The sequence below is a fragment of the Eurosta solidaginis genome, chromosome 1, assembly GCF_040869045.1.
Source record: "Eurosta solidaginis isolate ZX-2024a chromosome 1, ASM4086904v1, whole genome shotgun sequence".
NCBI lineage: Eukaryota > Metazoa > Arthropoda > Insecta > Diptera > Tephritidae > Eurosta > Eurosta solidaginis.
In genome coordinates, this window is record NC_090319.1 from 240358271 (window position 1) to 240374348 (window position 16078).

The window sequence follows — 16078 nt, forward strand, 5'->3', positions numbered from 1 at the left end:
TTTATTTATATCGCCATAAAAGTGGACCAGGGGTTTCTCTAGAATTTGTTGGTACGATATTTATTTATTTATTTATTTATTTATTTATTTAATTATTTAAAGTCAACTAGCAAGAGTGGTCGACTAACAAAATACAAAGGAAAGTAACATAAAAAAAAGATAGCGTAAAAATATATACAAGTATAGAATTAAAAATGGAATTAATTAAAAATTTACAATTTTGTTTAACATTGAACAAGGACTAAAATTAAACTATGATTACAAATTAAACAAGTAAACTTTAAGACATCAGTTGAGACTGACAAGTATAGCATTGCGTAAGGCAACAAACGAACATTCGGTACTAATTCAATTATACAAGTCGTTATAGTACGAGCACCAAACACGTATAGGATCATTTTTGCCAAAATTTATACGACACAGGGGTAAATGGAAAGGCACGTAGTGTCTGGACACCCTAGCAGGAACTGCAAAGTTCAATCGGCTTAGCAGCTCAGAGGAGTCAACCTCACCTAGAATTAGCTTATGCAGGAACATTACCCCGAGTAATATTCTACGATTTTCCAGAGTTGGCAAATTAATGAGAAGAAGTATACTTCTATAAGACGGAAGATGAAGATTTGAGTCCCAGTTAAAGGCCCGTAGAGCAAAAATTAAAAATTGTTTCTGCACATACTCAATACGCTTTATATGAGTAATATGTAATGGACACCAAACACACGAGCAAGTATTGGGCGGACCAGCGAAGTGTAGAGGACTTTGGTCAGATACGGATCCTTGAACTCCTTCGCCCAGCGTTTAACGAAACCAAGGGTACCCATTGCTTTATTAGTAATAGCTGAAATATGCGAACTGAAGCGCAGTTTCGAGTCAAACAGAACCCCTAAATCGTTAATCGAAGATATACGCTCCATAAGAGTGCCATAAAGTGCATAAGACGACAGGACAGGCTTCACACGATGAAATGTCATGAACTTGCATTTGGAACAGTTTAGAACTAATGCATTTATTGTACACCAACGTTGAAATGAGTCCAAATCAACCTGAAGTAGATTTGAGCGAGTTAAATCCGAAGGCAAGCATGTATAGCAAATTTTTACATCATCGGCATATATTAGAGCTCGTGAATGACTCAAAATCTGTGGCAGATCATTAATAAAAAGAGTAAAAAGCAATTAGCCTAAATGACTGCCCTAAGGTACACCAGAGGTAACATTAATTGATTTTGAAATAATATTTTTATAAAGCACCTTTTGGGTTCTATTAGAAAGATAGCTTGAGAGCCATGAAGTCGGATTCTTCGGAAAACCCAGTAAATCAAGCTTCAGAATCAGAAGTTCGGGATTCACTGAATCAAAAGCTTTACTAGCCAAAAAACCATCCCGAACTAAAGAGGTAAACTCAAGTAGGTTTGTGGTGGTTGATCTACAACTCCCAAACCCATGCTGAAAGGGTGATAATATGGAAGTACACGAATGTTGAAGCTGACAGGTAATTATTTATTCAAAGGTTTTAGGAATAGCTGAAAGCTTAGCAATTCCCCTATAATTCTCAATATTAGATCTACTACCTTTCTTGTGCCGAGGTATGATAAATGACTGTTTCCAAATTGATGGAAATGACGCCGATTGCAAAGATAAATTGAACAATTTTACGATCGGTTATGTTAAGTTCACAGCACAGAACTTAAGCACACAGCCAGGAATACCATCGGGCCCTGGAGAAAAAATCGGTTTCAGAGCTAAAAAACTCTGAAGTACAGTGGCACTATCAATGACTGGATTGAGAATACAGTTAGAACTAACTATTTCGAACGGATAACTACCGGTTTGGGTACAGGTTGACGAATAGGTCGATTTGAAAAAGTCTGCGAATAAGTCGGCAATATCATGGTCAAGGCTAGCATTCTTGCCAGCCAAAGACAAAGATGATGGAAATCCCGAAGATTTGCGCTTTGAATTAACAAACCCGTAAAATTTTTTAGGATTGTTAAAAAACTCAATTTTGTATCTTGTTAAAAATGACTTGTAGCAGTTTTGATTCAGGCGTTGGAAATTAGAAAAATCTTCAGAAGAACCAGATCTTTTAAAAAGCTTATGGAGCCTCGATTTAATATTGTTCAGGTTAGCAAGCTGCCTCGATAACCAAGGTGATTTACTACTTTTAGCCTTAACAAAATGAACCGGAACGCAACGATTAATAAAGTTACTTAGGTAACTATAAAAAATAGACGTGGCAGCCTCAACATCAGTACAAGCATAAAGGTCAGACCAATCGTGGGAAGCTAACAGTTGATTAAGCAAATCAAAGTTAGCCTTTTTAAAACATCTCGAACGAGAACGACATGAAACTTCCATGAAATTAATCGTAGGCAGTAAATTGTCCAGTGTAACATCAAGTGTGGGGTGCAAAGGATCTTCAGGCACGGATAAGGTAGGGATTCGACTGAGACCAGTACCTATTGAGCTATCACCAAAAAGTAAATCTAACAACTTATTTTTAGAGTTCACTACATTATTAATCTGAACTAGCGGCAATTCCATAAGCGAACCAATAAAATCATGCTGAGTAACAGGAGTCACAAAGTTTGAATCATCGTTGCCAATCCAACTAACGTATGGTAAATTAAAGCCCCAAGAACCACTAGGCGATCGTTATCACGCAAACGAGAATTTAGGCTGTGGAAAACTGCTTTATGGCAATCATAAACGTACATATCTGACCGAGGCGGTATGTAGGAACAAGAAATATATAAGAAAAAATTCGGGAACAAGAGCTTTACAGCTATGAATTCAATGTCAAGCACGTCCTCAAAGCTCAACAATTCAGTAGAAATATTGGACAATACAGCTATCAGGACACCGCCTGCTCTCGACTGACTATCACACCGAAAAACAACGTAGTCATTTGAAAATAATTCTGAAATTAAATTATCAGGTTTTAGCCAAGTCTCTGTGAAAGCAATCACTTCCGCTGTAAAAGTAAAACTGTTAACGTAAAACGCATTTAATTTAGAACGTAAACCACGAACATTCTGGTAGTGAATAGTTACTTTTGAATCGTATTGGCAGGGCTGGTAATCAAGTTTTTTGAAACTATACGTGCGCGAGGCTCGACCTTCGACTTTGTGGTGTACAAATGTGCCACCGAATGTATAGGCCAAAAATATCTGTCAAGAACCATATCAAAATATACATCTGGAACTGATATTTTAAATGAAGAAAAATCCCTCACATACTTAAGTACAAATGTATGTGCACTAATGTTAATAGAACCTGTACTATTAATCTTAGCTAAAATATAATTAACAACATCAGACTCCGTCAGAGATGAATACAATCTTGATACGAAAATAGCCCGTCGGGGCGGCACGGCAGTAACCAACCTAGGACCAGCCGGATCTAAATTAGTATCACCCGAATTTCCAGCAACATCAACAATGTTATCGATATTCGATACAGCGTCATTACCATTTAAATTACGCGCAGTATTGCAATCGTTTACAATATTTTGGTTATTAACAGCATGAGAAGAGGCAGTGTTCATAGAAATGTTAGCGCCGGCATTAGCATTGTTAGTAGCGCAAGGCACTTCGGCAGAGTTAACAGCATCATTGAAATTGCTTTGGACATTGGCAGCAGAAACGGGGCCAGAACTCTTTTCAATATGGGTATCAAATGAAAGGTGTTAATGAGTATTTTAAAAGATAGTGGACCTTAGTTCTATCGGTGGACGCCTTTTCGAGATATCGCCATAAAGGTGGACCAGGGGTGACTCTAGAATGCGTTTGTACGATATGGGTATCAAATGAAAGGTGTTGATGATTACTTTAAAAGGGAGTGGTGGTAGTTGTATATGTGAAGGCGTTTTCGAGATATTGACCAAAATGTGGACCAGGGTGACTCAGAATATCATTTGTCGGGTACCGCTAATTTATTTATATATGTAATACCACGAACAATATTCCTGCAAAGATTCCAAGGGCTTTTGATATCGCCCTGCAAAACTTTTTCATTTTCTTCTACTTAATATAGTAGGCGTCACACCCATTTTGGAAAGTTTTTTTCTGAAGTTATATTTTGCATCAAAAAACCAATACAATCACCATGTTTCATCCCTTTTTTCGTATTTGGTATAGAATTGTGGCATTGTTTTCATTTTTCGTAACTTTCGATATCGAAAAAGTGCGCGTGGTCATAGTCGGATATCGGCCATTTTTTACACCAATACAAAGTGAGTTCAGATAAGTACGTGAACTGAGTTTAGTAAAGATATATCGATTTTTGCTCAAATTATCGTGTTAACGGCCGAGCGGAAGGACAGACGGTCGTCGTAGAATCTAAGCCCCTAAAAAATTTCACAAGGATTGGTAAATTATTGTCGACTTATGGCATTAAAAGTATCCTAGACAAATTAAATGAAAAAGGGCGGAGCCACGCCCATTTTGAAATTTTCTTTTATTTTTGTATTTTATTGCCCCATATCATTACTGGAGTCGAATGTTGACATAGTTTACTTATATACTGTAAAGATATTAAATTTTGACTTAAAAAAAAATTTTTTAAAGTGGGCGTGGTCGTTCTCCGATTTTGCTAATTTTTATTAAGCATGCATATAGTAATGGGAGTAACGTTCCTGGCAAATTTCATCATGATATCTTCAACGACTGCCAAATTACAAACTTTTAAACTACCTTCTTTTAAAAGTGGGCGGTGCCACGCCCATTGTCCAAAATTTTACTAATTTTCTATTCTACGTCATAAGTTCAACTCACCTACCAAGTTTCATCGCTTTATCCGTCTTTGGTAATGAATTATCGCACTTTTTCGATTTTTCGAAATTTTCGATATCGAAAAAGTGTGCGTGGTTATAGTCCGAAATCCTTCACAGACGGACAGACGGACGGACGGACAGACGGACGGACATGGCTCAATTAAATTTTTTTTCGATACTGAAGATTTTGATATATGGAAGTCTATATCTATCTCGATTCCTTTATACCTGTACAACCAACCGTTATCCAATCAAAGTTAATATAGTATAGTATAATTATTACTACCCAGCTCTGTGCGTTGTCGGATGATACGAAGCGACTTCTGCAGAGTCAAAAACCGAATACACCGACAGGATTGGACGGTACTTACTCTATCTCAGCCTACAGAGGAGGGTCAGCACTACACCTATATAAACAAGCAGGCGGAAAAAGTTACATGCGACTCAGGAAAAGAAGTCACAAGGATAACAATCTTAACACTCCAGAAGCGGGCGAAGTCGGAAAGGACCTCGAAAGTCTCAAAATAAGGGACAGGTGGAGGACGCGGACATAACCACGAAGGTGTCAGAGGCCAAAAGGGTGCTGCAAATCCCACATCGGACCATCCATCACAGCATTTTAGGGGCAAGAGAAGGACGCAGACGTCACGAAAAAGGTGTTGGAGGGGGACACACAGCCCAATGATGCTGCGAGTCTTACTGATAAACCCTCAAAACAGTGGGGTGGCGTCGAGCAAGCTTCTCTTGTCCCTTGGGAAGGGTTCGTTGGACGTGGCGCTTATAGAGGAGTCACGGCTTTCAACGGGAGGAAAGGTTTCTGAGCTCAGCCCGCTGCTTTGGAATTTACTACTCTCAATCGGAACAAGCTGCAGTCATGGTAAGGAAACATGTGCATTCATATATGCGGTCTGGTTACATTAATGAGGATCTCGCATTGGTGGCCGTTGAGCAGAAAAATAAGCAGGCATTTATCCTGGCTCCGTCCTATATGGCTTATATTGATGAGGCTTCACCGGGGGAGGGCCAGAGTCTAGTAGAAAAGGAAGGGTGCAATGCGCGGTTTATCGCAGGCTCGTATGCAAATGCGCACTATAAGGCGGGGGAGGAGGTGATACAAATAATAGGGGCCCTATTCGAAGCGGTTATGACTGCGTACAACAGAGCTTGTCTCCTAAAAAGATTCAGAGGAAAAGCAAAGCCGCAATGGTGCCGCAAGGAGCCAAGTCTTCTTCAAGGACAGGTAAAAGAAATGATGAAATTGGCATGGTTCGTAGAAAGCGAAGCCTGCAGGAAGGAGCACAGGGATCTGTTGAGCATCTACAAGCGCAAATCCTAAAAGGGCAAATAGAGCCTCATAAACAAATGTGTGTGTGGACATCGAGTGCTCCAGCATTACAGCGCGGTTGAGGAAAGTCCTATCTAGTTCATGGAATAATAAAGAAAGAGAAAGGGGGATGGTCACGTAGCAGTGAAGAGTCTCTTGAAGACAACATTTACCGCTGGTTTCCTCCAAACGCGGTACCGCTTTATAACGACCGCTTAAGAGCGGCCGGTGTAATTACCATTTTGCTTTACTGTAACTTACGGCGGATGAACAACAAAATTTAATTTTACAACTTTTCATGTTTTTTTAGTTCTTTGTTATTATTTATATACAAGTAGAATTAAAACAAATTCAAAACTATAGGACAATTCTCTCAGTCCAGTATCCGTAGAAAGGGTAGAACATTTTCCACCTTTTCTTGCCTTAATTTAACCGACACAACTAACGCACCATTTACACAAGCACCTTCGTTTCGATTTAAAAATGTAATTAGGGGCGAAGATAAAATATAAAATGCATATTTTCCTTCATTGCAGTCATCGACATTTTTCGAAGCTGCCGCGCACAAAAATTCTTGATTTTTTTTTAAATTCCAATTTTTAAAATATTTGCCAAAATTATAAATTTACTATCCTAAGTTAACCTGTAGTTTAGTCAGTAAGGATTTTACCATTTTACTTAATAAAGAAATTCTCAAAAATTTAAAATTTTGGATTACATCAGTTTACAATAAAACGAGCAATATATGGGTTGAATATGAAAATATAGAAACCGTAGATAATTTTCCATAAATGTATTTTATTCTTGCATATAGAAAACTTTTATCAGTAAAATGGAAAACTTTCTACGTTTTCTATGGTTTCCATACAGAGAGAATCCCACTAATGAAAAGTTAAAGATGTTGTTTATCTTTGTGAATTATTTCAAATATTTGACAAGACGTTCACTGTTTTGAGTATAGCGGTGAGAAAACGTTGATGAACGACTTTGTACCGTCATGACGGCTGTAATATTAATTCCCTACCGCTATATTACGTTATAGTAAGCTTCACCGTCTTCTTAGTTGCCATATAGTTACAATATAGCTGCACCGCTTTCGGAGAAACCAAGCCTTTACACGGCACAGCTCGTAGTGCCGGGTTTGGCGGCTGAATGAACTACTTATTAGCTTAACTTCATTTGTGCTCATAGTAGAGACTACCTTCGAACACAAGGATTACACCTTAGGAGTCGTCTTAGACATGGACGGGGCTTTTAACAATGTCACTAAACAGGCGATCCTGGGGGCTATATGTGGCCGTAAAATCAGTGGATTGGGGCACGCCGCAGGGCCTAGTATTGCCAAATTTGCTGTGGAGGTCATCAACCAATTGCTAGGTGGTTCGATGTGGAACCAGTCAACACTGCAGCGTACGCAGGTGACGTTGCAGTTGTCATAAGTGGAAAAGGCCGTCCCACAATTAGCTCTTTGATGGATCGAGCGCTTCGGGATATACATACATACCTGGGCATCTAATGTGGCGCTGAGAGCCAACGTGGAGATATGGTCCCGAATGGTCCACTCAAAAAAGAACGTACCTTAAAAAATTAGAAGAGGTAGGTAGGCTCTCAATTCATAGCATAACGGGAGCCCTGAAACCAACCCCACGGGGTTATCCAATATTCGACGGGCAGACTACCTATATAAGGTTCCTACAAGTCCTACAGGGTGCCAGATCACTATAGATAGTGTTTTTCAGGCGGAAGTAGTAGCGGTGACTAGAATAGTAGAAAAAATGGAAAAATAGCTTAAACTGCAGCCGCGGTTGGAGAAGTATACGATCGAGCTCGTTTTGTACTCGTGCCCTGCGCTCGCCCCACCTGTCCAGCTGTTAGGAGTGGTACGGCTATCGCATCTAGAAGCAGCAAGTAGCACTGGTCCTAAGCGTCTAGTATTTGCCAAGAGGACGGATTTATTTTATAACATAAATCCTGGTTTCTGAAAGGGTTTTTCAGGTTTTGAGGTCCTCAAATACCAGCCAGTTCAACATAAACTAACCTCCCTCCACAACTTACGAGCACATCATTGCTGCAGGAATCTGCATCGGTCTTGAATCCTTCTGTCATCTGACGGATTTTTTGGTAGAATTATCGGGCATTATTTCTATCAGCCAGCATCTGAGGCTCTTGGCACTCACCCCGTCCTGTTTCACGTTTCTTCCTACTAAATAGGCGTATCCTTTCACTCTTTCTCTTATATACCGTGGGTTTCCGCGTCCGTCCGTAGCTGGACCCTGAGACAGTGCCCGTTTTTTGCAGGCAGCGCAAGACGATTGAAATATGCTCCCACTGCTCGGCCACATCGTAGGGTCGCTATAGATCTGCTGATGGTATTATCTTTTCGGGCATTTAGAGAAAGAAACCACAATTAAGGGAATCGCCTTGTGCGAAGCCTTATTTGTTTTTAAATGACTCGGAGACGTCCTTCCCAACCAATCGTTACCCTAAGCGTAAAGTCATATGTATTTAATTAGCGAGCTTTGCTCATATTGCTTTATACAATGGTTTTTGTTATTGATATTAGAGAAAAGCGTAAAGTTTAACTCATTTATTTATTGAAATAACTTTTCAACAATTTGACCTAAATTAGAAACATCAACTATGTTTTTTTAATTTTATTCAGCTTAAAATAGAAACTTAACTAAGACCATTTCCTCAAAATTATTTTAAAAACAAGAAAAGTTTCAAAAATCAAAAATAAGAAACTTGTATACAATTCTGGATATTCAATAGCGCCGGGCTATTTTCAATAAGCAAATTACAGTTGAAAAATAAAAAAAATTACATAAAATATATGAAAGTTCTGCATCAGTTAATATTTGGTTACTTCGTTTGTTTAGTTTTAAATAATGAAAACTTTAAAATGTAAAAAAATTTTTCCTTTCAACTTTTTACTAGAAACTAAATGTAGCGCCACTTAACTCTACGGCACTGGAACTCGTTCGCCTCATCCACGACTATATTACTCATTGATGATTCGTTTATTTGAAATTGGGTTAAAAACTGTTCAATGCTACTCAAAATTTAATCGAAATAGACATTCACCACCAGCAAAAATAATGAGACAACAATAAACATAAATAGTAAACAATTTGAGCAACGATTCCGCTGTGATATGCTGCTTTATGGATTGGACTATATAAAAAAATTAAGTTTTAAAATGTGACAAAATTAGTGCGTTTCCAACCAAAATTGGCATTTCAGATTCCTACTCAGAACGTGTTCGTCTGTTTGTTGTGTGTTCATCATTGTTATTGACTCATGGCTCAAAGTCATTCGCGTACTCACTGACTTGACTTTATAATGAATATACACAATTACAATTGCCGTCGTTTTATTTTCATAACGGCGTTATGGAAACTTATTCAATGTATGCCAAAATTTAAATAATTTTCGTCATTTCAACAATTAAAAAAATTACGAATTTTTCGACATCGGTACATAGTTTGCCGACTATGTATTTCAATGTTATTATCAGCAGTAAAACTGAAATAAACTGAGGCGAATATAGCAAATGTGCTGCAACAAATTCAAACTTGAATTGAGATTCAGTGTTTGGGTTGAGAATGTATGTACACATGTATTAACAAATTTTGTATAAAGTGCTCAGTGCTCTCAAAATCATGCCATTTGTCTTTGGTGCCCAAGAATTTACGAACCCCCTGCTGCCAAACCGAAACTCAAATTTGAAACTTTTCGGTGGTGGATTTTTCAAGGCATCTACTCCGTGTTTACTTTATCATATTTCTCACCTACATTGTGTTGAGTTGAATCGCTCTGAACCCTGTGTTCCACTCAATTTTCCTATTTTCCCTCATAGCTCCCATGATGGTGGTGGCGGTGGTGGTAATGATGAACTGATGGCTGGTTGCCTTCCCGGTGCTGGTGATAGCGTGATAGCGGCAGTGTTTTGCATTTCTTTTCCTCCTCATTGTTTAATCACTAGTGAAGCGAAAACAGAGCAACCATAACAGAGCAGCAGAATAGCTCAATAAAAATATAACTGAGACGAGGTTCTCATTGCATTGCGTTCTCCTGTTGTCATCGTTAGTCGTTATTGTTATAGTTGCAGCCGTTCTGTCGTACATATTCAGTACAGATTTGTATGTAGTGTAGTAGTCGTTGCTGGGAATACAGTGAACATAATCGACGTCAGTCAAAATACAACGTTTTGATGGCGCATTCGTTCGATGGCAACGGTTTGGATTGGAGCAGCTGGCGCGCACTTTGTTTTATTATCCACTTTATCACCATTTATAGTCGTTGGCAATGTACTTGCGCTTCAACGTTCGATACTCTGATTTTAAAAATGTGCATATTCTAGTTAGCTGCTTTAAAAACAACAATAATGACAGATGCAGCGACTGAAACTTCGATAAAGGCAACAGCGGTTTTACTGGCAGTGGCAGTGGCAGCAGCTAGTTTTATTCGGTGAACATTCCCGCTATCGGATCGGTATCATAAGACATTCGCAAGGCGGAATTCGGTGTAGTGCAGTGCGATAGGTCGAATTGGTATAGTTTTGAGTTGTGGCAAAGAATCATCACATCCATAGCAAACGTGAAAGAAAAGAGCAGTCACAGCAACAGTCGACGGTCCGACAAGTACTGAATTAGTCAGTCGTTTAGTAATTCAGTGCTGCCGCAGTGATCGTAATGAAATCGCGGTTTGGTGACTCTAATAAAAATAAATTTAATTTTTATTACTATCGCCATCATAAAGATTATTTTGCTTAATAGTGTTGTCGTTCTATACATTTTGCTGATTACGTTTTCATAAGCCGCCGGGATAGTATTTAGCTAAAAGTTGTGTATTTGTATGATTAAAAAGAATAAAACTCACCTAAACCGGCGAAGGAAAAATAAGGTAAAACAATTTGCTTACAAATATCCACGAATGAATGAAGAACAAAATAAAATGATAGTGCAATTATAACAGAAAATGTTTGTGAATTAAAACGACGACATAGTATTACGTGAAATTTATTGAATAAAAATATGAGTTGTGAATGTAAAAATAGAAAATTTAGCATGTGAGGTGTTTCGATTAATTCCTAGAAGTAAAATTTTTTTGTGCAAAGAAGAAATTGACGAAATTTGAATTTTGTTATTGAAATTTACAAACAGAAATAGGTATCGAGAAGTAAAGTTTACTTGGTGAAAAGTTTCTGAGAATATGGAATTTTTAAGTGAAACGAAATATACGGAAAATAATCAAAACGACATACATATGTACAAATAAAATAAAAGAACAAAATATAAAACTAAATACCTACTAATTTTTTGTGAAAATTGGTGCGAAGTGCAACATTCTTATGCAAAACTACAAGTTAACCGTATATAACTCTCATCTTGCCAAATATATAAGTTACAGACACTGATACTAATTGATATATATAAATATATTCAGAAATATCTGGCCAAAAACGAAATCACCACTTCCACCATCTCTAGCCCATTAAACAAAATATTACGAAATACCTTAATACTTTATTTTTAGTGAGATATCACTAAAACCGCCAAAATTCTTACTACCAGCAATATGAATTCATATTTTGAACAGGCTTCGGCGGGCTTTTACGGCCATCCGCATCAAGCCACTGGAATGGCTATGAGCACTGGAGGCCATCACGATCAGACAGCTACAGCGGCTGCAGCAGCCTACCGTGGCTTTCCCCTCTCATTGGGTATGTCACCCTATGCCAATCACCACTTACAGCGCACCACACAGGATTCACCTTACGATGCAAGTATTACTGCAGCTTGTAATAAGATCTACAGTGATGGTGGCTATAAACAGGATTGCCTCAATATTAAAGCTGATTCTGTGGTTAATGGCTACAAAGATATCTGGAATACCAATGCGAACGGCGCAGGTGGTGGCGGTTCTGGTGGTGGAGGCGGATCTGGCGGCGGATCTAACGGGTCAAATGCAAATGGACAAAATAGTGCTGCAGGTGGTATGCCAGTACGTCCATCGGCTTGTACACCTGATTCGCGTGTTGGCGGATACTTAGATACATCAGGTGGTAGTCCGGTCAACCATCGAGGTGGCAGTGGTGGTGCTAGTGGAGGAGCAGGTGGTGGAGTTGTTGGCGGTCAAGGTGGTGCCAGTGGTGTTGGCAATGTGGGTGGTGTTGGTGTAGGCGGCGCAGGCACCGCTTGGAACGCAAATTGCACAATATCCGGAGCTGCAGCGGCACAAAGTGCCAGTAGTTTACATCAAGCCACCAACCACACATTTTACCCGTGGATGGCTATCGCAGGTGAGTTTCCCTGAACTTTTCTATAATATAAGAAATCAAAAAATTCCTTTCAGCAAGCCTTATTTCTTTCACTTAAACGATACTTTAAAAAAATCGACGAACCGTTGAAAGCTGACGGGCTTATCAGAAAAGGTTTCCACTTTATGGTTTTAAAGCATTTTTAAGTTAATTGTGTCTTCTTAGATTTTGTTACAGATACAAAATACCTGTTGGTTGCTCAGAAAATCGAACATTTCTATAGAGTCTTTCAAGTCCAATAGAGCAAATGGTTATTTGTGAAGGTGACACTTTCATAAGTTCCTACTGTGGCCACTTTTATTCAATCACATCACAGTATTGGTTCCATATCTTAGTTAATAATATATCTAATAATTCTCCTGACCAATTCTTAAACCAAGTCTCCATACAACAAGATTATCTACATTTTTACCTTCGATAATCGTAATTATGAACAAATTTTAGAGATCCCGTTTTTTCCTTAGATCCAGAACAACCTCTAGGGTGTCATCCGTAGAAAGAACCATGAAAAAATTATTAGGTACCGTAGCTACATTCTGGATACGCTTGCCAATGTTGATATGATAGACCAAGTGAGTTTTTTTAGACTAATATGCTGGAAATACATGTTATATTAAAATTATTGAAATTTCTGTAAAATTTAACAACTTGGTAGACAAATGTGAACACTAGTCCTCAATTTTCAAAATATTTCCGATATATTTTGGAAATTCGAAACAAAACAAGGTGGGTTCAAGCAACAACACAATGTTATCTAAGGAACTTGAAGTTGACCTATTCCTACAAATTTCATAACTTGGGAAATTTCGCCTATTAAATTCAATGGGATCTCCTTTACGTTAATGTAATAATGTTGTCAATATATTTCATATTGGTCGCCATAATCTGATAATATTTCAAATGCACTAATTTTAATGTTAAACAAGAAAAACAAATAGAATAGGATAAAAAATAGGATTGAAATAAATATCTCGTACGAATAAAAAAATATTTTTCATCCGGAAATAATAAAATGTGAATTTCCGGACACATCACATATTAAAATTTTCTATATTTCTCGAAAATTAGGGACAAACTTTCGATTTACTGAGAATTTCTGACATAATCATGATATATTTGATTATTCAAATAAAATGAAAAAATAATTAGGCAATTCACAAGACCTCGCATTCGTCGTTTGTGCTATGTTTAATCAAATTTTATGCTGGAAATTATTGAAATAACTTAAAACGTAAGACTTTAGAACGTATACGACACTGTATTGAACTGCCTAAATATCTTCAAACACAAAAAATTAACTTAATTAAAGGTGTTACAACAGAAGTTATTATTATTTACTTTGTTTGGGGGCTCGTAAAACCTTACCAATAAAAACTTAATGAAGTTAGTTTTAAAATATATTACATGGAAAAAAGAGTCCATTGTAAACCTTAACAAGTAGCGCAACTAACAGCTAATCGCTCAAAATTAGCACACACACAAACATCACTAATGGACATATTACGAAAATCTTAAAGGAAACACAAGCTACATTTGATATCTGTGATAATTTTGGAATATATGTATAGCATTTGGGACACCTTATTTGCAGTAATTAAGAGAAAATGTTTGCTTATATTCAATGATTTAGCTATTTTTTCTACATTTATCTATAATATTGATACAGAGATTGAAAGTATATTGAAGCAATGCAACTCTGCTCTTCCTTTTGTTCTTCATTCCACTCCATTCGACTGCCTTCTTTTACTGCCTTCCACGCTATTCGCAACATAACCTCAATTTAAGCTGGAAAACTATATAGTAAACAATGACAGAGTCTAAGGTATTCAAAATGGTCGAAATTATTTAGAAAGATTTTTGTAAAAACAAAAAAATGGAAAACACCAAGAATTTGGCATACCCCGTGCATGTAAAATATTTGGGAAGGGGAATAAATTCAAGCTTGAGTTTTTTAGTATACAGAACAATATCAACATCTGCTCATCTTTTATAACGTTTTCAAAGTCTGTGAATTGAACGCAGTTGAATTTTAGAAAAAAAGTTACAAAAATTATTAGAAAAACAGTAAATTCAAAATGTAATTGTAAACTGTTCATAGCCTAGATATCTGCTGAGAGAAAGAAATTGGCTAAAGAATTTCGTGTCCATGCTTGTAAACGGTAAAAATATGTGCCAATTGCTGGCAGAGAAGTACTTCACTTCTTGTCTCTTACTTTTCCAGAAATTGGTATATTTTATGGTTCATAGGGAACTATATTTGTTATTTATTTCTTCGAGACAATGATATAACTAGTAAACCAACAAAGGAAAAAGGTTTACTTTTATAAGAAGAAATATTTCATCATTTATTCATTTGTAGGATATTTTCTGTTTCACTCATACCCTTTTATGAGCTATCGAAAACTAATATTGTAGCTAAAAAGCCAACAGATGTTAGCTACGTCAGTTTTAGATAGATTGTTTACGTTGAATTTTAAATTTAAAAAGTGGCTGATAAAAGTACCCTAAAAAGTGGGGTTTTATAAAAATAAGTTTCGAAACGTGTCCCTGAATATTTAAAATAAATAAATTTATATGGCAAGTACTTAGTAACGATCTTTAAGTTTAAGCGAGATAAAAAAATTTAGTTTACAATTGGATAAAATAATGGATATTGGTTCGGAGCACTAGATAAGCTGATCGTTCAAGGATCATATAAAAATTTTCTTTGACATTTTTGAGGCCACTGCAATAATTTTTTATGCTGAGTTTGAAGGAATGCAGAATTTTCATGTACTCGAGCTTCAAAAATTACTTATGGAGTTTTTTTGAGGAGTTCGAACACAATGAAATTCTTTGTGGTGGAATGATTACATTTTCCATTAACTTTTAATGGAAAATTGGGAGTAGTTAAATTCCTGAAGAAATCACTACTGCCCTGCTCTGTAAAAACAAGTTGTGTGCATTAGTGCTAGTGATGATTAATACTGATTTGATAGTGATGTGCTTTTGGAACCATAAATGCAAAGAAATCCCCCTAGAATTTCGTGTGCAGTATGTATGTATGTATATGTTCCACAATAAGATAAATAGAAAATAAAGAGGTAAACTAAAAATAGGTTTTAAATAAAATTTCGATCTATACAAAACACACGGATTTCGCATTGTACATATATTGTTTCTGATATAAAAATTAACACTTTATTGTTGCATTTATTTTTGGAATAAACTGAAACGAGGGACATCAAAAAGAGTTTTTCACAAATTTTGCGGCTTGACTATTTATAACTTCCTAATTGGTTGTTTGAGTAGGCATTGAGAACACGTTTGCACCTTTTGTAAATATGGACTAAAGAGGGTAAGTTTTATTTAAGCTCGGTCCGCTGAAGCCTTTTCTCTCGACTTGGTCTTTTCGTTATACTATGTTTCCACCGAACCCAAAAGCTGTGTTTGCTAAATCTTAATGTAATTAACGCTCTTAATCAGAGAACACTTTAAACATAATTATATTCTTTTATCGACGATACCGTATTGCAATGCAAACTAGATTTGAAAAGCTATGGATATATCGTAATTAATTTTTCATAAAAAAGTACTCACGGGTGCGAACCGAACTCAAGGCCTAACTAAAATTGTTTTATCATTATTATTGTTATAATAAATATTTGCCTAAATGAAAA

The 16078-nt window shown here is 36.9% G+C and overlaps 1 protein-coding gene across 2 annotated transcripts in view; it reads left to right on the plus strand.

Moving 5' to 3' along the window:
• Positions 1-10311: 10311 nt before the first annotated feature.
• Positions 10312-16078, plus strand: part of Ubx (Ultrabithorax) — a 682601-nt gene continuing 676834 nt past the window's right edge. For both annotated transcript variants that reach the window (XM_067760249.1, XM_067760250.1), the window contains exon 1: positions 10312-12401. In XM_067760249.1, coding sequence (XP_067616350.1) covers positions 11678-12401 — 724 coding nt within the window. In that variant the 5' untranslated portion in view covers positions 10312-11677. The remainder of the gene's footprint in view (positions 12402-16078) is intronic.